The sequence below is a fragment of the Octopus bimaculoides genome, chromosome 1, assembly GCF_046866305.1.
Source record: "Octopus bimaculoides isolate indiv1 chromosome 1, ASM4686630v1, whole genome shotgun sequence".
Lineage (NCBI taxonomy): Eukaryota > Metazoa > Mollusca > Cephalopoda > Octopoda > Octopodidae > Octopus > Octopus bimaculoides.
The window spans coordinates 60697903-60717902 of NC_142928.1; the positions used below are offsets into that span (position 1 = coordinate 60697903).

General features: G+C 39.8%; 1 protein-coding gene across 3 annotated transcripts in view; it reads left to right on the forward strand.

The window, feature by feature from the left end:
• LOC106871356 (sodium- and chloride-dependent transporter XTRP3) overlaps window positions 1-20000 on the forward strand; it is a 200902-nt gene that overhangs the window by 169700 nt on the left and 11202 nt on the right. For all 3 annotated transcript variants that reach the window (XM_089351777.1, XM_052967131.2, XM_052967139.2), the window contains exons 5-8: window positions 581-691; window positions 3391-3592; window positions 8391-8509; window positions 10744-10945. In XM_089351777.1, the coding sequence (XP_089207903.1) occupies window positions 581-691; window positions 3391-3592; window positions 8391-8509; window positions 10744-10945 (634 nt within the window). The remainder of the gene's footprint in view (window positions 1-580; window positions 692-3390; window positions 3593-8390; window positions 8510-10743; window positions 10946-20000) is intronic.

Here is a 20000-nt window from a genome sequence, read left to right on the forward strand (position 1 = left end):
TTAATGCAGTAGAAAAATGATTTATCAAATAGTTTCAATGATTGATTTATTCCGAACATTTACAATTGAAATATTCCCCATTATATGAAAGTTTAGCATCGAAGTTTGGGAATTTGTTTGAAATTTTATGAAATTATAATTTTCCTGTTACTAATATGTGCAAGTTGTAACGATATACACAACTTACCCAAGGTCGTTGCTATCGTTGGTTTCCAATAACTAAATGCATATCTCGCTTTGAGAGAACACTATTAGAATAATAAATGGGGCGTTTTAGCAATACCTCACATGATACATGCAATAGCTTACATGTGTGGGTGTGTCTGTGTGTACTAGTAGTTGCTATGAAATGAAAATGAAATTGATTTTGATACGGAAGATAAATATCTTAATTATTACGATAAAACGTGACCTTACGTCGCACGCGCGCGCGTGTTAAAGTATGTTTAAGGAAGGTGATTTTACAAAGTTATTTCAATTGGTGACACCGTAATTTTTTGTACTCATTGAAACAACCTCTTGAAATTTTACACGTAAGATACTAAATGATTCTTTTTTTTTCTCTCTCTCTTAATTCCAGGTTGTCTATGTTACAGCAACTTTCCCATATTTTGTCCTGGTCATTTTTTTCTTTCGCGGAGTAACTCTACATGGATTTGAGGAAGGTGTTAAATACTTATTTATTCCAAAGGTAAAATTTTAAACGTTAATTTTTCACACATAACCCTGCATAAATTTAAAATAACATGTGTACGAACCAACGTGGTCGCTTAACTGCTTGAAATAACCAAATCTGTTTCAAATCACAACTTACCTTAATTTGAATAAAAATGTAAATACAATTAAACAATGTATTTGTAGATATATAGAAAAGGATGAAAATCATATTCGAAATGCATTTGCTCTGATAATGTTCTAGGTTAAATTAACGATGTATTTAAAATCGCAAAGAGCTTATGTGCTCATAAAGATATATACATTGATGTATAAATATAATACGTAATACGCTACTGCCATACATTTATATTAAGATTAGTTGACCTCCTATCACACGTTCGCACGACATCTTTTGTTTTAAGTGTGTTTCAATGGAAGTATGTATCAAAGAAGTTATGTTTAACACACTGAACTGTAAATACTATTATAGGCAGTTGGGAATCTTAACTCACGACACAATTCAAAAGCACGCATCAATTATTCTATTAAAGGATCGTTTTTATGTTGTGAGCAATGTCAAATATATAATCATTTTAGACACTTGATACACCATGATTATGCAAAAAGAATGAAAGAAATATGATGGGCTCTAATTTGGTTAAGTGACATTCCGTGCCGTTTGATTACCCCCAGAAAGTTGTTCTCATAAGAACTTCGCATTTAAAACAAGCTGCTGACTAAAAAGTAGTACGTTAATAGAAAGTCTGAGATATCTTAATGCTATTATTTTGGGCTTCTTCACTGAGAAAGCTATTTCACTATGGCTTCCATGATTTTATTTAACATTTCATATTGATATCTCTAAATATTTTCTTGCATATAATTGTAGAACAAAGCTCGTAGATATTTTAATGCTATGCAGTCTCACTTAACCAATTTACTGATAATCAATTTTTTTATATGAAATTTCTAATGATATCTTAATGCTACTTGTTAGACCCACTGAATTTATATTTCATGCAATACCATTTTAAATAAGATGGCGATCTTAATGCCTTTCTTGGTGCATTAAAACATTACTCAAATAAGTGGCTGGTATTTCTAAAACAAAAATAAATATGTCTGTAAACGAAACGGAGAAATAGTTATTAAACAAATCATAAGCTATAAATGTAATGTGCACGTCTAAACACCAGCGGCAATATGCCCCCAAACCTATTCATATCTCTTTGGGTTTGTTTCTAAGTGATTATAAGTTTAAAAATTTTCTAAGCATTCCTTCAACACATTCGCAGTTGTGTGAGAATACTATAAATCCGATAGAAATTATGAAACTAAGAAGTAACATATTAACACCAAAACAGACAAAATCCGTTAAGACATCCAAGGGATTTTACATAATTATCAATTGCAAGGAATATGCTAATTACAAGTTCGGGCTGCTTTCGACGTGTGCCCACACGCATTACGTTATACGATTCAACGATTTTATCCATCATTAACTAAAAATCATACAAATGAAAACAAGGCACATATGTTTTTTTACATATTTAAGCAATTTAAAAAGAATATATTTATATCATTATCTCTTACTGTCGTAAAAATTTGAAATAAAAATGATATTGATATGATTTAATGTATTTCTATTTCAATAAACAGAGTTGAATAGTTTATTTAATAGAGAAATAAATTGTTAAAAATAACTAATAATAATTTGAAATATGAAACAAAATGTGTTTTGCTCAATAAACTTTCATAAATAATGTAAAAGTCATAGCTCCAGTAGGTTTTAATATATCAGACTAATCATTAAAGCAAAGTATCAAACCAGTAAATAAATAAAGCAAAAGCAACGGTACTTAATGATAACGGGTTAAATAGAAAAGAGAGATTGCGCAATGGATTCTCGTCCAATAGCAATGGGCTTGTTATTGAATAGTTTGTCTGTTTGCGAGTCTCATAACTCATTTGCTTTTAGAGGAATTTCAAAAGTCTTCACTTTCTCAAAGTGCCTATATAGCAAATGGACGCATCAGTGCCACTCTAATCTGTACTTGCGAGAGGAATCGGCGTAAACAATTTTTTGTGGAAGAAATGCGGACAAATTGTACGATGATTTTTGATGTTGCTAAGATCAGACTATCCTATGCGACATTTTACTTAAGTTTCGCATTATGTAATGTCTAAATTCAGACTCGTTACGTTTTGAATTAAAATTTTGCTAAAGTCGACTTTGTTTTCACCCTTTCAAAGTCGATAAGTACCAGTCTATTACTGGGCTCGATGCTAGCTTTGTGTTGAAACTTGAAACCATTGTTTAACGTCCAATTTCTATTCAGCAGCGTTGGAAAATGTTTGCTCAGCTTCAGCGTGCCTCAACAAGTATAATTTCATTACATTTTCAAAGTTTTCTAATTTGCATATTTTCAAATATGGCACACACAAAGTAATCAAATACAAGCATAAAAATTTTAGAACAGTTATTTTATATAAATGTTTTTCAATAGAAAACTTATATAAGAATATTTCTCAAAATCATCATTATCCTCATTTTTTTCTTTATCATTTCATTATATTCAAAGCCTCACGCTTCATGTCTGTCTTTATATTGTCCCACTCAGCCTTCGTCCTGGTGGCAAATAAAACAAATCATTACTATTATTACCATTATTATTATTATTATTATTATTATTATTATTATTATTATTATTATTATTACTATTACTTTTACAGTGGGACAAGTTATTCGAACCTGCTGTTTGGTTAGATGCAGCAACTCAAATATTCTATTCATTTGGCTTAGCATTCGGATGCTTGGTAGCTTTGGCTTCATATAATCCTGTCCGCAGTAACTTTCTAAGTGAAGCGCTTATGGTCAGTGTCGGCGACTTCTTCACTTCCTTATTGACTGCCACAGTGGTTTTCTCAGTTCTCGGTAAGTTCAGTATACTCATCACATTTGCTGCCATCAATGCTATCATCGTTAAAACTATCATTACTACAACTATCATTGCCACAATCACTTCTACTACATCCACCAAGCCCAATACCACCAAAACCACCACCAACACCACCACCACTACCACAATCACCAAGTGTGAGACTCTCCGGTCTCACACTTGCGGATAGCCATCTCCGCCCCGATGATGGTGAACAGAAATATGGCCTGGGAGCCTGGCCAAGAACGCCTGCAGACTCCACTCCCACAGGCTCGACCATAAACCTGTCAGAAAGCGACCGATACTTCGTACATCTAGTGAAAAAGCGAAACAGACACAACTGGAACGTCATTGATCACAGGACTACTTCATGAGAACAGAGAAGCGGATGGTGTAGACAACATCAACAACAGTTAACGCGATGTTCTGCAGATTTTGGTATCTAGAATAAGTTAATGTTTTCACATCTGCAATGCGTACTCATTTCAAAACCATCAGTTTTAGCACCATGACTACCCTCATCAATACCCTCATCTTCATTACTGCCATAAATATTACTAACAACGATTTTATTACCAAGATCTTTATCGAAATGTGTAGCCTTTTGAGGGGAATTTATTTTTAGAGTGAATTGTTCTGTATTTATAAAAAAAAAAAAAAAGGATTAAAAAATTACATAAAGTATGAATGGGAATTATCAAGAATTAAATAACCACATTTTTTTTTCATGGTGGAAAATCCTTATCTCATGAATGAAAACATTTTAGATAAATTTTATCCATGAAATGAAAGATATTTACACAGCAATAACGTACAGCAACAAGACAATATTTGTACAAACAAAATATTCTTCCCGGTTTGGTAACGCAGGAATGAGAATTCTTTAGAATTGTTTCAGTTAATTTACTAAAATGAAGTTTCAATGGAGTTTTTGTTTAAACAGAATGCCATTTGTAAATAAAGTTTAAACAGATACCTTGGCTATTTACATGTGTTTGCAAATTTACGTAATGGAAGTGTTCAAATTCAAGCCGATTGGTTATCGTATCTCTCAGAGCGTCACAATGGATGCTTTACAATATTTGTTGCCGTTCTTTCATTCTGCCTCAAATTCCGCTGTGGCCTACTTGCGTGGTAACCTGAATATATCGCTCAATTTTATTCCACAGAGTCTTTTAAGTAGCGTCAACTGTATTGCAAGCACTAGGACTCGGTTCCCTGGCTTGAGAATACCTTCCTCCCTCACACCCATGAATATCCGAAGGAATGTAAAACGGCCATAAGTATTGCTTTCTCTCCTGAATTAAAGATAATAAAAGAAAATTTATATATACAAACATAGACGCGCGCGCACACGCAGGAGCAAGCGCGCATACTCACTCACACACAGACACACATACGCACACACACACACATACATATACACACACATACACACATATTTGTATATAGCTGGCATGGCTATGTGGTAAGAAGACTGCTTCCCAGCCACGTGGTTCCTTGTTCAGTCACACTACGTGTCACCTTGGGCATGTGTCTTCAACTACAGTCGACCAAAGCCTTTAGATTTGGTAGACAGAAACTGAAAGAAACCCGTCGTATGTGTACACAAATATATATGTATATATATATATATATATGTGTGTGTGTGTGTGTGTGTGTGTGTGTGTGTGTGTGTGTATCTGTGTGTTTGTTTCCCCACCGCCATCAAAGCTTGACAACCGGTATTTATCATTTTAGTCCTTGTTACTTAGTAGTTCTCCTAAAATGACCGATAGAAAAAGGGCTAGGCTTAAAAACACGTATTGGGGTCGATTCGTTTGACTAAAAGCCTTCAAGTCGGTGCCCCATTATAACTATAGTCTAATGATGACTGAAACAAGTAAAATATATAAATGGTGTGTGTGGGGGCGCATGTTTGTGAAGGTATGAGGGTATTTGTGTTATATATATATATATATATATATATATATATATATATATATATATATATATATATATATATATGACCGTTGACTGAACACTATTCAATTTTTTTTCTCCGTGTTTTTCTCCTTGTCTCCGTATTCTTTCTGTTGAAGAGCGTAGCTCGAAACGTCAAAGACTTTCCGTATTCCCGAGCGTCATACTAATATATACTTTTGTTATTTACACCACCTGTCCTCGTCTGTTGTTATTATTTGTATATTCTCCCATATATATATATATATATATATATATATATATATATATATATATATATATATATACATGTGTATATAAAAGTGACCAGTAAGTGGTCTGTTAATATGCTAGGAAAAGATCACTTTAAAAATTCTCAAATACGGATTCAGCGGAGCAAAAACAGTGAAAATTATAAATACCCCGGTTATCCGTAGACTATAGTTTCAAAATCAATACTTCCAAATTAAAGTATCTATTTATCATCAGTACAAATTGCCGATATTATTATAATCGAACAGAATCTCGTGCTAGTTGTCTCCAACCAGTGAAAACATGCACGTGATTCTATCCATTATAAAGAGTAAAATTCAAAAGTCTTAGTTTTGGCGCGCTGAATCCGGAAATATCTCTGCAGAAAATAATTATATATAATTATATATACATATAAGATCCAGAGATCGAGGTGTAGGAAGAAAGTTATCTTCAAGGAATCCATAGTAAATATTAAAAGAAAACCAACTTTCATGGACAATAATGGTTTATTGAGACGGAAGATTGTGAATTTTTCCGTATCGAAGAGGATAAGCTGAAACAAAGTTCTTTTTATATTTCACGGTAAGCGACTGGGGTTGCCGGGTGTGCGAATAGGAATACAAGAGTTACGGAATGGAGTAGGAAAGATCCGGGCTACATATGTTTCATAGCGGGCGGAACCTCAGAAGTGGTGAAGATCCAAGCTAGGTCTATACCGCCGGCTACTCTTCAGGCCAAGGACATCTTGGTTAAATTAAAGGTTACATATGTAGCCAGGATCTTACCTACTCCATTCCTATGCACACACACACACACACACACACACACACACACACACACACACACACACACACACACACACACACACACATACATACATACATACATAAATCTGAAGTCACACTATCCAGATTGCAAGTTCAGATTTATACCTGTAATTATTGGAGCCCTGGGACATGTAACACTGCCTAAATACCAATCACGAGAAATTAGGTTTCTCAAAGCCAGAAAGGAGAAAGCTAATTCGAAGACTACAGATCCAATCAATAACTGGAACTGTAAAAATCTGTAAAACTTTCCAGAAGTTTATTATTTAAATATATATGAGCAAGTCTATATGCAACTATATGCATGACAATAGATACATAAAACAAAACATACGAATCTGCACATATACACACATCTGCACATATACATACATACATACATACATACATACATACATACAAAAATAGCCTGTTGTTGACGTTGAAATTCCAATGAAGGAACCTTGGATCTAGGATAGAAACCGGCTCTCTCTCTCTCTCTCTCTCTCTCTCTCTCTCTCTCTCTCTCTCTCTCTCTCTCTCTCTGTTGGCAGGAAATCTTTAAATAAAACTGAACAATAACATGCATACATACATACACATGTTAGTAGAAAGCTCCGTGATGATAGTAACATCGATCATCAAAGCAGTTTATCATGGACGAATAGCCGGATTACTACTTCCCAGTTTGAAGCGAATGCGTTTGCAATCCAGGAACAGAAAATATTAACCAAGTACTTGATGCACAAAAGGAATAGGCATGCAGAAAAAGCAGTAAAATGTGACAACCGATGCAGACTTTGTGGAGTTCATACTGAAGATATCACCCACATCATCACTAGCTGTCCGAAAATGTCATCACGGTATTAACTACCGATGCGACATGATGTTGTTGCTAGGACACTCTATAATGAAATACTTCGAAAGGAAAATCCCAAGGACAAAGAAATAAAAACCCACAATATGGTAGAAGCCATAGCCATTCACAATAAAAAGGAATACTGGTGGAATGTACCAGTGAGGACCTCAATAAAATGTAAGCACAACAGACCTGATATAATGATTTGGGTTAGAGAAGAGAAACTGTGCGCAGTTGTGGAAATTAGCTGCCCAGCGGATGTTAACATGAAACTGAAGATCAGTGAAAAAGAGAACACCTATGCTGAACTATTGAGAAATATGCAGTTACTCTACCCAGATTAGACCCCGGGACATGTAACACACTGCCTAAATATCAATCTTCAGAAATTAGGCTTCTCAAAACCAGACAGGAGAAAGCTAATTCGAAGACTACAGATCCATCACTGGAACTGTAAAAATCTGTAAAACTTTCCAGAAGTTTATCATTTAAATATATATGAGCATGTCTAGATATGTAACTATATGCATGAGAATACATACATAAAACATACAAATCTGCACATACATACATACATACATGCATACATACATACATACATATATACATGCATACATGCATGCATGCATACATACATACATACATACATACATACATACATACACACATACATACATACACACATACATACAGATACAGATATGTGGAATCGAAGACGTACTTGAATTTCTTTGATAACATAAAAGTTGTATGAAATCGATAAAATTATTCTTTTAAATAGAGATATTTATAAGACGTGAAATTTACACACCACCTGATAGTAGATTTATAATTACATGCAATATCGTCAGAGGTGCATCCTCAATGTTTGTTTGTTATAGAACAGTATTGTTTAACTGCAGAAAATGATGTATTCCAATACCTGTATTTTAGGTTTCAAAGCAACAATGGCATACGAGAAATGCCTTGAGAAATTTGGCAGCACAAATCACACAAAGAATCCTAACATCACAGCAGAAAAGGAATGTGATTTTGAAAAGCTAATGACAGAGGTATCTTTCCTATTTCATTTTTGTAGCGATAAGCAAATGGTGATTATGATTCCCAAAATACTTATTATAATTATCAAAATTATTGCTAATTACATCACTATTTCATTTAGATTATTACAATTTTTTACTAGTATTCATTGGTTAGTATTGCCTATCTTGTTACAGGCGCAGGAGTGGCTGTGTGGTAAGAAGCTCACTTCACAGCCACTTGGTTCCGGGTTCAGTCCCACTGCGTGGCACATTGGGCAAGTGTCCTCTTCTATAGTCTCGGGCTGACCGAAGCTTTATAAGGAGATTTGGAAGATGAAAACTGAAAGAAGCTCGTCGTATATATAAGTTTATGAAGTTGATATGTATATGTGTGTGTCTGTAACTTAGCGGTTCGGCATAAGAGACCAATAGAATAAATACCAGACTTAAAAAATGAAAACAAAAGTACTGGGAACGATATCTTCGACTAAAAGTTTTCTTGGCGGTGCTTCGACATGGCTGCAGTGAAATGACTAACACAACAAAAAGAAATATTTGATGGGATTACTTGTGCCAAAAGATTTTATTCCATTTAAAACTTGCAATAAATACATCACAACTCACATAGCAGGCTAGAAAATTTCGATTGGGCGCAGGAGTGGCTGTGTGGTAAGTAGCTTGCTTATCAACCACATAGTTCCGGGTTCAGTCCCACTGCGTGGCACCTTGGGCAAGTGTCTTCTGCTATAGACTCGGGCCAACCAAAGCCTTGTGAGTAGATTTCGTAGACGGAAACTGAAAGAAGCCTGTCGTATATATGTGTATATATATATATATGTGCGTGCGTGTGTGTGTCTGTGTTTGTCCCTCCAACATCGCTTGACAACCGATGGTGATGTGTTTACGTCCCCGTAACTTAGCAGTTCAGCAAAAGAGACCGATAGAATAAGTACTAGGCTTACAAAGAATAAGTCCTGGGGTAGATTTGCTTGACTAAAGGCGGTGCTCCAGCATGGCCGCAGTCAAATGACTGAAACAAGTAAAAGAGTAAAAGAGTAAAAGAGATACCGGTGAGGAAGGTTTCATTCTTATCGTCAGTAGCTGCTCCAAAATACCTGCATGATACCACATTTCCATGAGACATGACAATGTCGCTAAAACTGTCTACTGTGCTATACGCAGGAAGGATTGCCCCGGTCGGTCATGCCAGAGGTACACCAGAAGCAAAATGCAGCCATATCTTTAAAAATAAAAGATACAGGTGGAACATTCCTGTTGTCTTGTGTAAATGCTATAAATACTTTTCTATAAGACAGGGAGCAAATGTCATGCACTGCTATGTGGATCAAGTGCCTGCTGGGTGTAAATGTCACGTCAAAAATCGGAGAAAAGAACATTTCATGAGAAACCTACAGCTGTTATATCCAGACTATAGATTTGCATAAAAGCAAATAAGAAAGAGATGCTGGGTCTTCTCCAAAAGAGCAGAACACATACATATGTGTGTATGTGTGCGCGCGTGCACCAATCAATTCCGATAACTACTACTACTACTACTACTACTACTACTACTACTACTACTACTACTACTACTACTACTACTTCCTGGTAATAGTTTCCCATTTTGGCAAAAATGTTACACAAATATATGGGCTATATATATATGTGATTACATTACTCTCTTCACCTGAATGTTGAAAAGATGTAATCATGAAGGCTGAGATTGAATAATTTGAGGTACACTCCGGCTCATTTAATCAACCAAGATTAAGAGAGAGATATTTTAAATACATATGAAAGCCTCATTCTCCTTAGTAAATCTTATGATTTCATCTCTATCAGTATGTGTATGAAAGCTCGTATATTTACATTGAAATACTCGATTCATCGAGTGAGCCTGTATATATTCACTCAATCTGTTATAAATAGCATGTAGCTAAACCTTCCATAAATAATCTTGCGCTGCCTTCGTTTTTTAGTTTGTCACTCATATATGCCTAGATATTTGGAATAAAATCGGTCGCTGAACGATTTACCTTTTCCTAGCTGCATAAGTATTTCTAATTATGTAATAGGGACCATCATAAATAGTTTCTAATAAAGAAAGCAGACGAAATGATTATGACGTTTTCTAAACTTAGATCACATGTCTCCTTCACACAGTTGTCATTTAGCTAAACAACATCAGCATTGACTACATATAATTACACACGCATATATATGTATATGTTAAACTAATTATTTCTTTACGCTTCATATTTCAGTCAGCCTCTGGGACCGGACTAGCATTCATTGCCTTCACAGAAGCAATTGATCAGTTTCCTGTTGCCCCATTGTGGGCCGTTCTCTTCTTTCTCATGTTGCTCACACTTGGACTGGACACAATGTTTGGTACTCTTGAAGGTGCCATTACATCTATAAATGATATGTTATTGTTTCCTGCAATCAGAAAAGAAGTTGTTTGTGGTAAGTCAGTATATTCTTGAGAGAAGAATCAAATCAGCAGATCAGTGTTCAGCCTTGTGCGCTCTGTTCTTGTTGAATATTTTGTCTTAATGTAAGCATATTTACGCATATACATATAGATATTTGAAATACGAATACTATTCATTTTTACCCGCTGAGTGGAATGTGGGAATGTGAAATAAAGTGTCTTGCTTAAGGATACAGTGCAGTGCCGGGGATCGAAGACATGACCTTACGATTCTGGTCCGAATACCCTAGCCACTAACTCACACGCCTTCACTCATATATATATATATATATATATATATATATATATATATATATATATATATATATATATTTGTATGTATGTATGTATGTATATGTATATATGTTTGTATGTAGGTATGTATGTATAAACATCTGGTAAGTTTTTGTTTTTTGTTTTTTCTCACTGCTTTAAATGGATTCTAGTAGTAGTTTTCTATGTAGCCGTATTTTTTCTTGTATTTTTTTTCTTTGAAATTTACCATCTCATGACTGGTGCTCAGGCATTATTGATCTATCCGGGTCTCCCAATAATAATACGATTAATTTTAAAGCTACAATCCAAGAAGAGTAACTGCATGTTTCTCTCTGGCCTTGCCATGGATGTTTCTTTATCTCTCATTGTCAACCTTACATTAATATCTGCTCGGCAACTGATTTCCGTTCGTGTTCACAATATCTTTTCCCTATACGAAGTAATTATCTCTGTCTAGAGGATACATTTCACTGATGTCTTGACTGAAGGATTCTACCACTATTATTTAATATTTATGAGCGATTATGCTCAATACATCAGACTGGAATTTTTGTATATTTTTGTAGTCAGAATTATCCTTTGTACAAATGTCTGTGGCCGTGCGTGGCGTGCGCGCGTGCACACGCTTTTATATACTCAAAAGTAGATTCTTCAATGTGCTCCACTCCAAAAAAAAAACATGTGAAAAATCTTATAATAATATATATATAATAGAAAATTTCGAACGTAGTAAATCTATAAAGACAGCAGAGAACGGTTTGGGTATTTTGCCCTTATAAGATGGAAAAAAGAATTTGTCAGCAGGCGGCTACGGAACTCTGAGTTAATCGAACCGTCCCCCGACAACGATTATTGTCAGTTTTAATACTAAATTATAGTATTTTGGAATGCGACAGCATTTTACAAACAAACGTATATAGCCTAGTGGCAGTAATCGGCGCAAAACCGTGGGTAACATTCTAACTAGTTATGCCACAATCTTTAATATATGACTTGACGATATAAAGACATACTCGCTCTATTGCTTCTATTAAGTGTGCTTTTATTTGTGGACAGCTACCTGATAATGTATATAATACATTCAAGATCGCTGCTGTTCTCAACACAGGCGCTCAATATTTTAAAGAATAGTACTTCAACATGTGCACATTTATAAATTTGGATATGAAACCTATAAAATTAGAGATCAAGAAAATATGTAATGAAGTATTGGAAGTAAGGTTAAAAACTAGTTTGAAGCATACTAGACATTAATTAAGACATCTGTTAAAATATCGCTCGACATTAGACCTGAAGCATGTTCCGTAAGAAATGTTGAAAAGGTGTGAAGACATACTATTGCTAAACACACAGATACGCGTGCGCACGCACACACGCACGCATGGATACACACACACTCACAAACACACACGAATACATACATACTTATTCCTGCCATAAGGCCTTATTTCCATTTACACCAGCTTAATTTAATTCGTCCTTAGTCGAAAGACATCTGTTGTTATGTCTTGTTTTATTATTTTTATTGTATTTGTGTAACATTGTTGATTTTTTTCCGTCCTTGTTTTTGTATAAATTCGCTGCTTTCTTCCAAGGAATCTAATGCTCCTAGTTTAGTTTTTCCTTGGGGCTGGCCAGATTGGAGCAATATCGAGAATAACCAGTCGAAATTGCAAGGATAATCTGGATCTCGACTGAAGAGAGAAAACTTCGAATGACCTGTCCGTGTTTCCTTTGTATCGTCTATCTGTATGTTTTGTCCCTTTCTTGTATCGCTTAACTGTCTGATGTTTTGCGTCCTTATTCCATTCTGTATTATTTATACATATATACATATGCATACATACATACATACATACATACATATATATATATAACCCCCTCCTCCTGTCTCTCTCCCCCACCCTCCCTCCTACCACCCATCTCTCCCCTCCCCCACCTCCTGCTCCGACTCCTACTTCTTTGTACCTCGCTTCATACTTCTCTCCACTCCCACTTCTCTTCACCCCTACTCTTTCTCTCCTCTCTCTTACTCTCTCTCACTCTCTTCTCTCGTACTCCCCCTCCCCCCCTCTCCCGTACTCCCCCCTCTCTCATTCTTACTCTCTACACTCTTACTCTCCTACTCTCTACACTCTTACTCTCTTACTCTCTCACCCTTACTCTCTCACTCTCTTCCCCTCTCTCTCACTCTCTTTCTCTTCCTTTCTTCTTCCCCCCCATACCCCTCTTCCCTCTCTCTCACTCTCTTTCTCTTCCTCTCTTTCTCTTCCTCTCTTTCTCCCCCCATACCCACCTTCCCCCTCTCTCAATCCCCCTTCCCTCTCTTATACCCACCCTCTCTCCTCTCTTCCTCTCCCCTCCCATACCCATCTTCCCCCTCTCTTACATCCACCTTCCCCTTCTCCCTCCTCGTCAACACCCCCTCATAAGCTCATCCCACCACACCCCAACACACTCCTACTCTACCTTCCCACTCCACCCCATCCAATTCCTTACACCCACCACCCACCCCTACCCACATACCCCACCCTACCCACATACCCCTACCTCTACCCCACACTCCACCCATGCCTTCCCCACCTCCCAACACCCTCACATCACACCACACCAATACCCTTGCATCACACCACGCACACCACACCAATACCCTCGCATCACACCACGCACACACTACAACTGACCAACTACTTTCTTCCTTTCTCCCTTCCCCCATTTTCACACTACATACGTCAAGATCACCAGCAGTCTACGTCCCACACACAGCCCCTCGTTCCCGATCACCGTTTGTTATCTCCCCCTCTCTTAGCTCTCCTGAAATAAGAATTTCTAACTTCCGGTCAGTCATTGTTATGATCGGCCATTATTATGATTGACCGTTGACTGAACACTATTCAATTTTTTTTCTCCGTGTTTTTCTCCTTGTCTCCGTATTCTTTCTGTTGAAGAGCGTAGCTCGAAACGTCAAAGACTTTCCGTATTCCCGAGCGTCATACTAATATATACTTTTGTTATTTACACCACCTGTCCTCGTCTGTTGTTATTTTTTGTATATTCTCCCACATATAATACACGCTCACGTGGTCGCACCAGCTAATCCTGTCTCCTCTCATCACACACTACCAACTTTTGGATTCTACCTTCTTTCCTTCTGGATCTGGACTGTTTGATTCTGAACTTTATACCCTCCGGCTGCACCTCTCCTACCCACGGATTTACACTGGACCCATCTTCTGATTGGAAATCGCTTCAATATACCACGACGTCTAAAAAACTTTCGAACTTTTCCACTTTTGTAAACCTCCTTTATCATCCTTTTTTACCTTACTTTCCTTCACCTACCGTCTCTTCGTACTCTGGATGTTCCTAATCTGTCTTCTCTAATCTGCACCTATTACTTTGTATTCTTCTCCCTCCCTTTCTTTTCTCCTCTCCCTGTCACCCCATTTCTCCCTATTGTCCCATCTTCCTTTTTGCTTTGTTTTTTTCTCCCATCTCGCATATATTTTCTTCTCACAACCCCTTTTTCGTTTTTTCTCCTCATGCCTTTATTTTTTTTTCCCCCACACCTGTTAAAAAAGTTTTTTTCCAGTTTTTTTCCCCCCTTTTTTTCTTTTTTTCCTTTTTTCCACGTCCAATTTTCTCATCACGCTTGTTTTTTTTCCACCACACCTTTTGTAATTCTCCTTCCCACGTCTAATTTTCTTTTCTCTCTCGTTCCATCATGCCTGACTACAAATCTTTCCAACTCACTCTCCACAACCGCCTAAAACTATACCTCCGCACACTTCCCTCTCTATACTTTCAACCTACTATACGACTCTCCTTACTCATATTCAAGAAGACTCGTTTCTCTAGTCATATTACGTTTCTCAGTCGCTGCTTACATCACCGCCTCATCCCTAAGGGTTTCCGCCTCCATTTCCACCCCACTCTCCACTCCTCTACCACCATTCTACCCATACTCCGCACCACATCCTACCGCCTTATGCGGGCCACCATTCGCTCCAATCTCTCTAAAATCCACACTATCGACCGCCTTCTTCCTCCAGCCTTTTCCATATTTTTCTCCTCTCTGTCACCCTCCCATGCTCACAATACATTGCGCTTTATCATTCAACTTAATCATCTCTTTCATGCATTTCTTACCGACACTAAGCTCCGCAAACTTCACTCACTCCTCCATTCCTCTACACCCGATGCCACTACCCCAACCCCTCCACCACCCTTCTACCTCCCTGATGTGCATTCCCCACCCACACCCAACCACCCTGCCTCTCCCACACACACTCCACCACCTCCCTCCCAGCCCTCCACCATACCGACCGCCCCTCCTAACCCTACTTCATCCCCTCCTACTTCTATTCCACCCACCCCTTCTCCACTTCAGCCTGTCGTTACCATTCCCCCAGATCTTCCTCTCTCTGAGGCGGAGCGCTCCGTCCTCAATAGGGGTCTGCGCTTCATCCCACTCACTCCATCCTGCAAGGAATTTCAAACCCGTGCTGATGTCCACAGCTTTGTGCGCCGCGTTAGGTTGGGTGCGCTTTTCCATAACACACCACCCGCACCCAACGAGGACTGCTTCACTGACCTGGGCCGACGACCATCCCAGTGGACGCCTGCTCCTGGCCAGTTCCAGGCAGTTGATCTTTTCGCGGGCGCCTGCCAACGCGCTGTGGGCCGGTTTAACTTTTCCAGGCGTCCATCTCGACTCAACATCTCCCCAGCCGAACTCTCGGCCCTTCGATCCCTCCGACGCCGCACGGACATCATCATAAAACCGGCTGATAAGGGTGGAGCCGTGGTAGTATGGCGCGCGGACCTCTACGAGGCCGAAGCTCTCCGTCAACTTCGAGATACCTCATTCTACCGCCCTCTGCCCTCCGACCCCACGCCCAGCTACCAACAGACTGTGTCCTCCACTATCCATGACCTCATCCTCTCCGCCCATCTCCCCGCCACCGCCTCCAACCTTATTGTTCGTACCCCACGCACCCCCACCATTTACTTCCTCCCCAAGATCCATAAACCGAACAACCCTGGCCGCCCCATCGTCTCCGCCTGCAACTGCCCCACCGAGCTTATCTCAAAATACCTAGACCGGGTCCTCGCCCCCCTAGTGGCTTCTCTCCCTTCCCACATTCATGACACTAACCACGCGCTTCGTCTATTCAACTCTTTCTCTTTCCCTCCCGGCCCTTCTAAGCTTCTCTTCACTCTAGACATCCAGAGCCTCTATACAGTGATCCCCCACGACGAGGGGCTGTGTGCCCTGAAGTTTTTTCTAGACCAACGCCCCAACCCACAACCCGACACCTCCACACTCATTCGTCTGGCCGAACTTGTCCTATCTCTCAACTGCTTCTCGTTCGCGGGAGATATCTACCAGCAGATATCTCGGGAGTGGCCATGGGGACGAGAATGGGCCCCAACTACGCGAACCTCTTCGTTGGTTATGTTGAGGCCCAAATATTCTCCAGTTTCACTGGTCCCACTCCCGAACTATACGGTCGGTATATCGACGACTGTATCGGTGCCACCTCTCTCTCCCGCGAACATCTTGACTCGTTCCTCTCTTTCGTTCAATCTTTCCATCCTGCCCTCCACTTCTCCTGTACTGTCTCTGACACCTCTGTCCCCTTTCTCGACATTTCGGTCAGCATCCTCCACTCCGCCCTTAGCACCTCCATCCACTACAAACACACAGACTCACACTCCTATCTCAACTTCTCCTCCTCCCACCCTAGACACACAAAACTTTCCATCCCCTATTCCCAATTCCTCCGTCTACGACTCAGTCTCAACTCATGGCTCACCACTTTAGCCTGCGTGGATATCCACCCACCACCATCCACACCGCCCTTGCCAGAGCACGTTCTGTGGACCGTGCATCTGCTCTCTCCCCCCGAACCCGCCCTGCCGTTTCCCGCCTCCCTTTTCCCCTCACCTACCATCCCACCACCCTACCCCTCCAACGCTCCATTCTCCGAGCTTTTCGGCGCCTCCAGTCCGACCCCTCCACCTCCCACATCTTCCCTAATCGACCCCTCCCCTCCTTCAAACGAGCCCACAACCTACGGGACCTCTTGGTCCACAGCTTCTTCCCCTCCCCAACCCAAACTCCCCAACCCAACCTCCCAACCTGGCTCTTTCCCCTGCTCCCGTCCACGCTGCCGCACTTGCCCTTACCTCTCCAACACCACCCTCCTCACCAGCACCCATCACCGACCCTATCGCATCACCGACTCCTTCACCTGCACGTCTACCAACATCATATATTGCCTCTCCTGCTCTCTCTGCCAATCCCTGTACATCGGACAAACGGGGCGGCGCCTGGCCGACCGATTCGCGGAACACCTCCGAGATATCAACGTCGGCAATGACACCCCGGTTTCACGCCACTTCCGTTCTGCCGGCCACTCCTTGCGGCAACACCTGTCTGTGTTTGGATTGTCCATGCACAGGGGCCATCCGGACTCCCGTTTGCGCCGTGAACAGGGATTAATCTTCTATCTTCGCTCCTTTGCGCCACATGGGCTCAACTCCCCTCCACTCTTCATCTAACCCCCTCCTCCTGTCTCTCTCCCCCACCCTCCCTCCTACCACCCATCTCTCCCCTCCCCCACCTCCTGCTCCGACTCCTACTTCTTTGTACCTCGCTTCATACTTCTCTCCACTCCCACTTCTCTTCACCCCTACTCTTTCTCTCCTCTCTCTTACTCTCTCTCACTCTCTTCTCTCGTACTCCCCCTCCCCCCCTCTCCCGTACTCCCCCTATCTCATTCTTACTCTCTACACTCTTACTCTCCTACTCTCTACACTCTTACTCTCTTACTCTCTCACCCTTACTCTCTCACTCTCTTCCCCTCTCTCTCACTCTCTTTCTCTTCCTTTCTTCTTCCCCCCCATACCCCTCTTCCCTCTCTCTCACTCTCTTTCTCTTCCTCTCTTTCTCTTCCTCTCTTTCTCCCCCCATACCCACCTTCCCCCTCTCTCAATCCCCCTTCCCTCTCTTATACCCACCCTCTCTCCTCTCTTCCTCTCCCCTCCCATACCCATCTTCCCCCTCTCTTACATCCACCTTCCCCTTCTCCCTCCTCGTCAACACCCCCTCATAAGCTCATCCCACCACACCCCAACACACTCCTACTCTACCTTCCCACTCCACCCCATCCAATTCCTTACACCCACCACCCACCCCTACCCACATACCCCACCCTACCCACATACCCCTACCTCTACCCCACACTCCACCCATGCCTTCCCCACCTCCCAACACCCTCACATCACACCACACCAATACCCTTGCATCACACCACGCACACCACACCAATACCCTCGCATCACACCACGCACACACTACAACTGACCAACTACTTTCTTCCTTTCTCCCTTCCCCCATTTTCACACTACATACGTCAAGATCACCAGCAGTCTACCTCCCACACACAGCCCCTCGTTCCCGATCACCGTTTGTTATCTCCCCCTCTCTTAGCTCTCCTGAAATAAGAATTTCTAACTTCCGGTCAGTCATTGTTATGATCGGCCATTATTATGATTGACCGTTGACTGAACACTATTCAATTTTTTTTCTCCGTGTTTTTCTCCTTGTCTCCGTATTCTTTCTGTTGAAGAGCGTAGCTCGAAACGTCAAAGACTTTCCGTATTCCCGAGCGTCATACTAATATATACTTTTGTTATTTACACCACCTGTCCTCGTCTGTTGTTATTTTTTGTATATTCTCCCATATATATATATATATATATATATATAGATAGGTAGATAGATAGGTAGATAGATAGATAGATAGATAGATAGATAGATAGATAGATAGATAGATAGATAGATAGATATACATACATATATAAATAGAGACAATATATATTTTTGTATTCTGTAACAAGTTATGCTTTCTTGCAGGGTGTTTTCTTCCGTATGCAAGTTGTGGTTTACCATTATTCTTACAGGGTGTAGCTTTAGCAATAACATAACACAGTACTCAGCTATGAAATGATAGCTGATATAACTGTGTTAATTATTTATGTTAAGGAATATCAACCTTTTAATATTTCAAAGATGATGCTGAATTCCTCCCACTAAAAGACACATGAACGACAGTCAATGTTTAATCTAAGTATCCAAATAAGTCACTCACTATCTGTCTGCCGATATATATTATAATTTTTAATGCATTACATATTTTTGCATTAAGACTGAGATATCATATACGAGGGGCTGCTGAAAGGTTCCTAGTTTTAAGAACATCGCCAAAAGTCTGATTGGTGGTCCAAACTTCTGAAATTTTTCACAGGGCTTAAATAAACTGAAGGGCCGCTGTGAATCTGAGAGTGGAATCTATTGAATGAAATCATATTTAACTGATTTTCCTATATTTTCTGTTACCCAAAGCCAGGAACTTTTCAGCACCCCTCGTAAACTCGTATCTTTATCATATCTCTCATTGTTATTTAAACCCACCTAACAAACACTTACACACAGTTTTCTTACTTTCAACAAATGTTCGCACTTCTTTTAAATATGTATAACAAAAGCAGCCAAATCTCTTGGAAATTACACTTTACTGTCTCAAAAATGTATTCCTAGAAATAAAAAGAGGGTTTGCTCTCGTTCACGACAACTTTTTATCAGGTTTAATCAAGGTTGACCTGGGATTAAACAGCAACTCACACCATCCAAGGGAGAAACATTACCGCTAGAGATCTTTGAGGCCTTCAACCTTCAGTGAAGCAATATAACTGCTGTCTCTA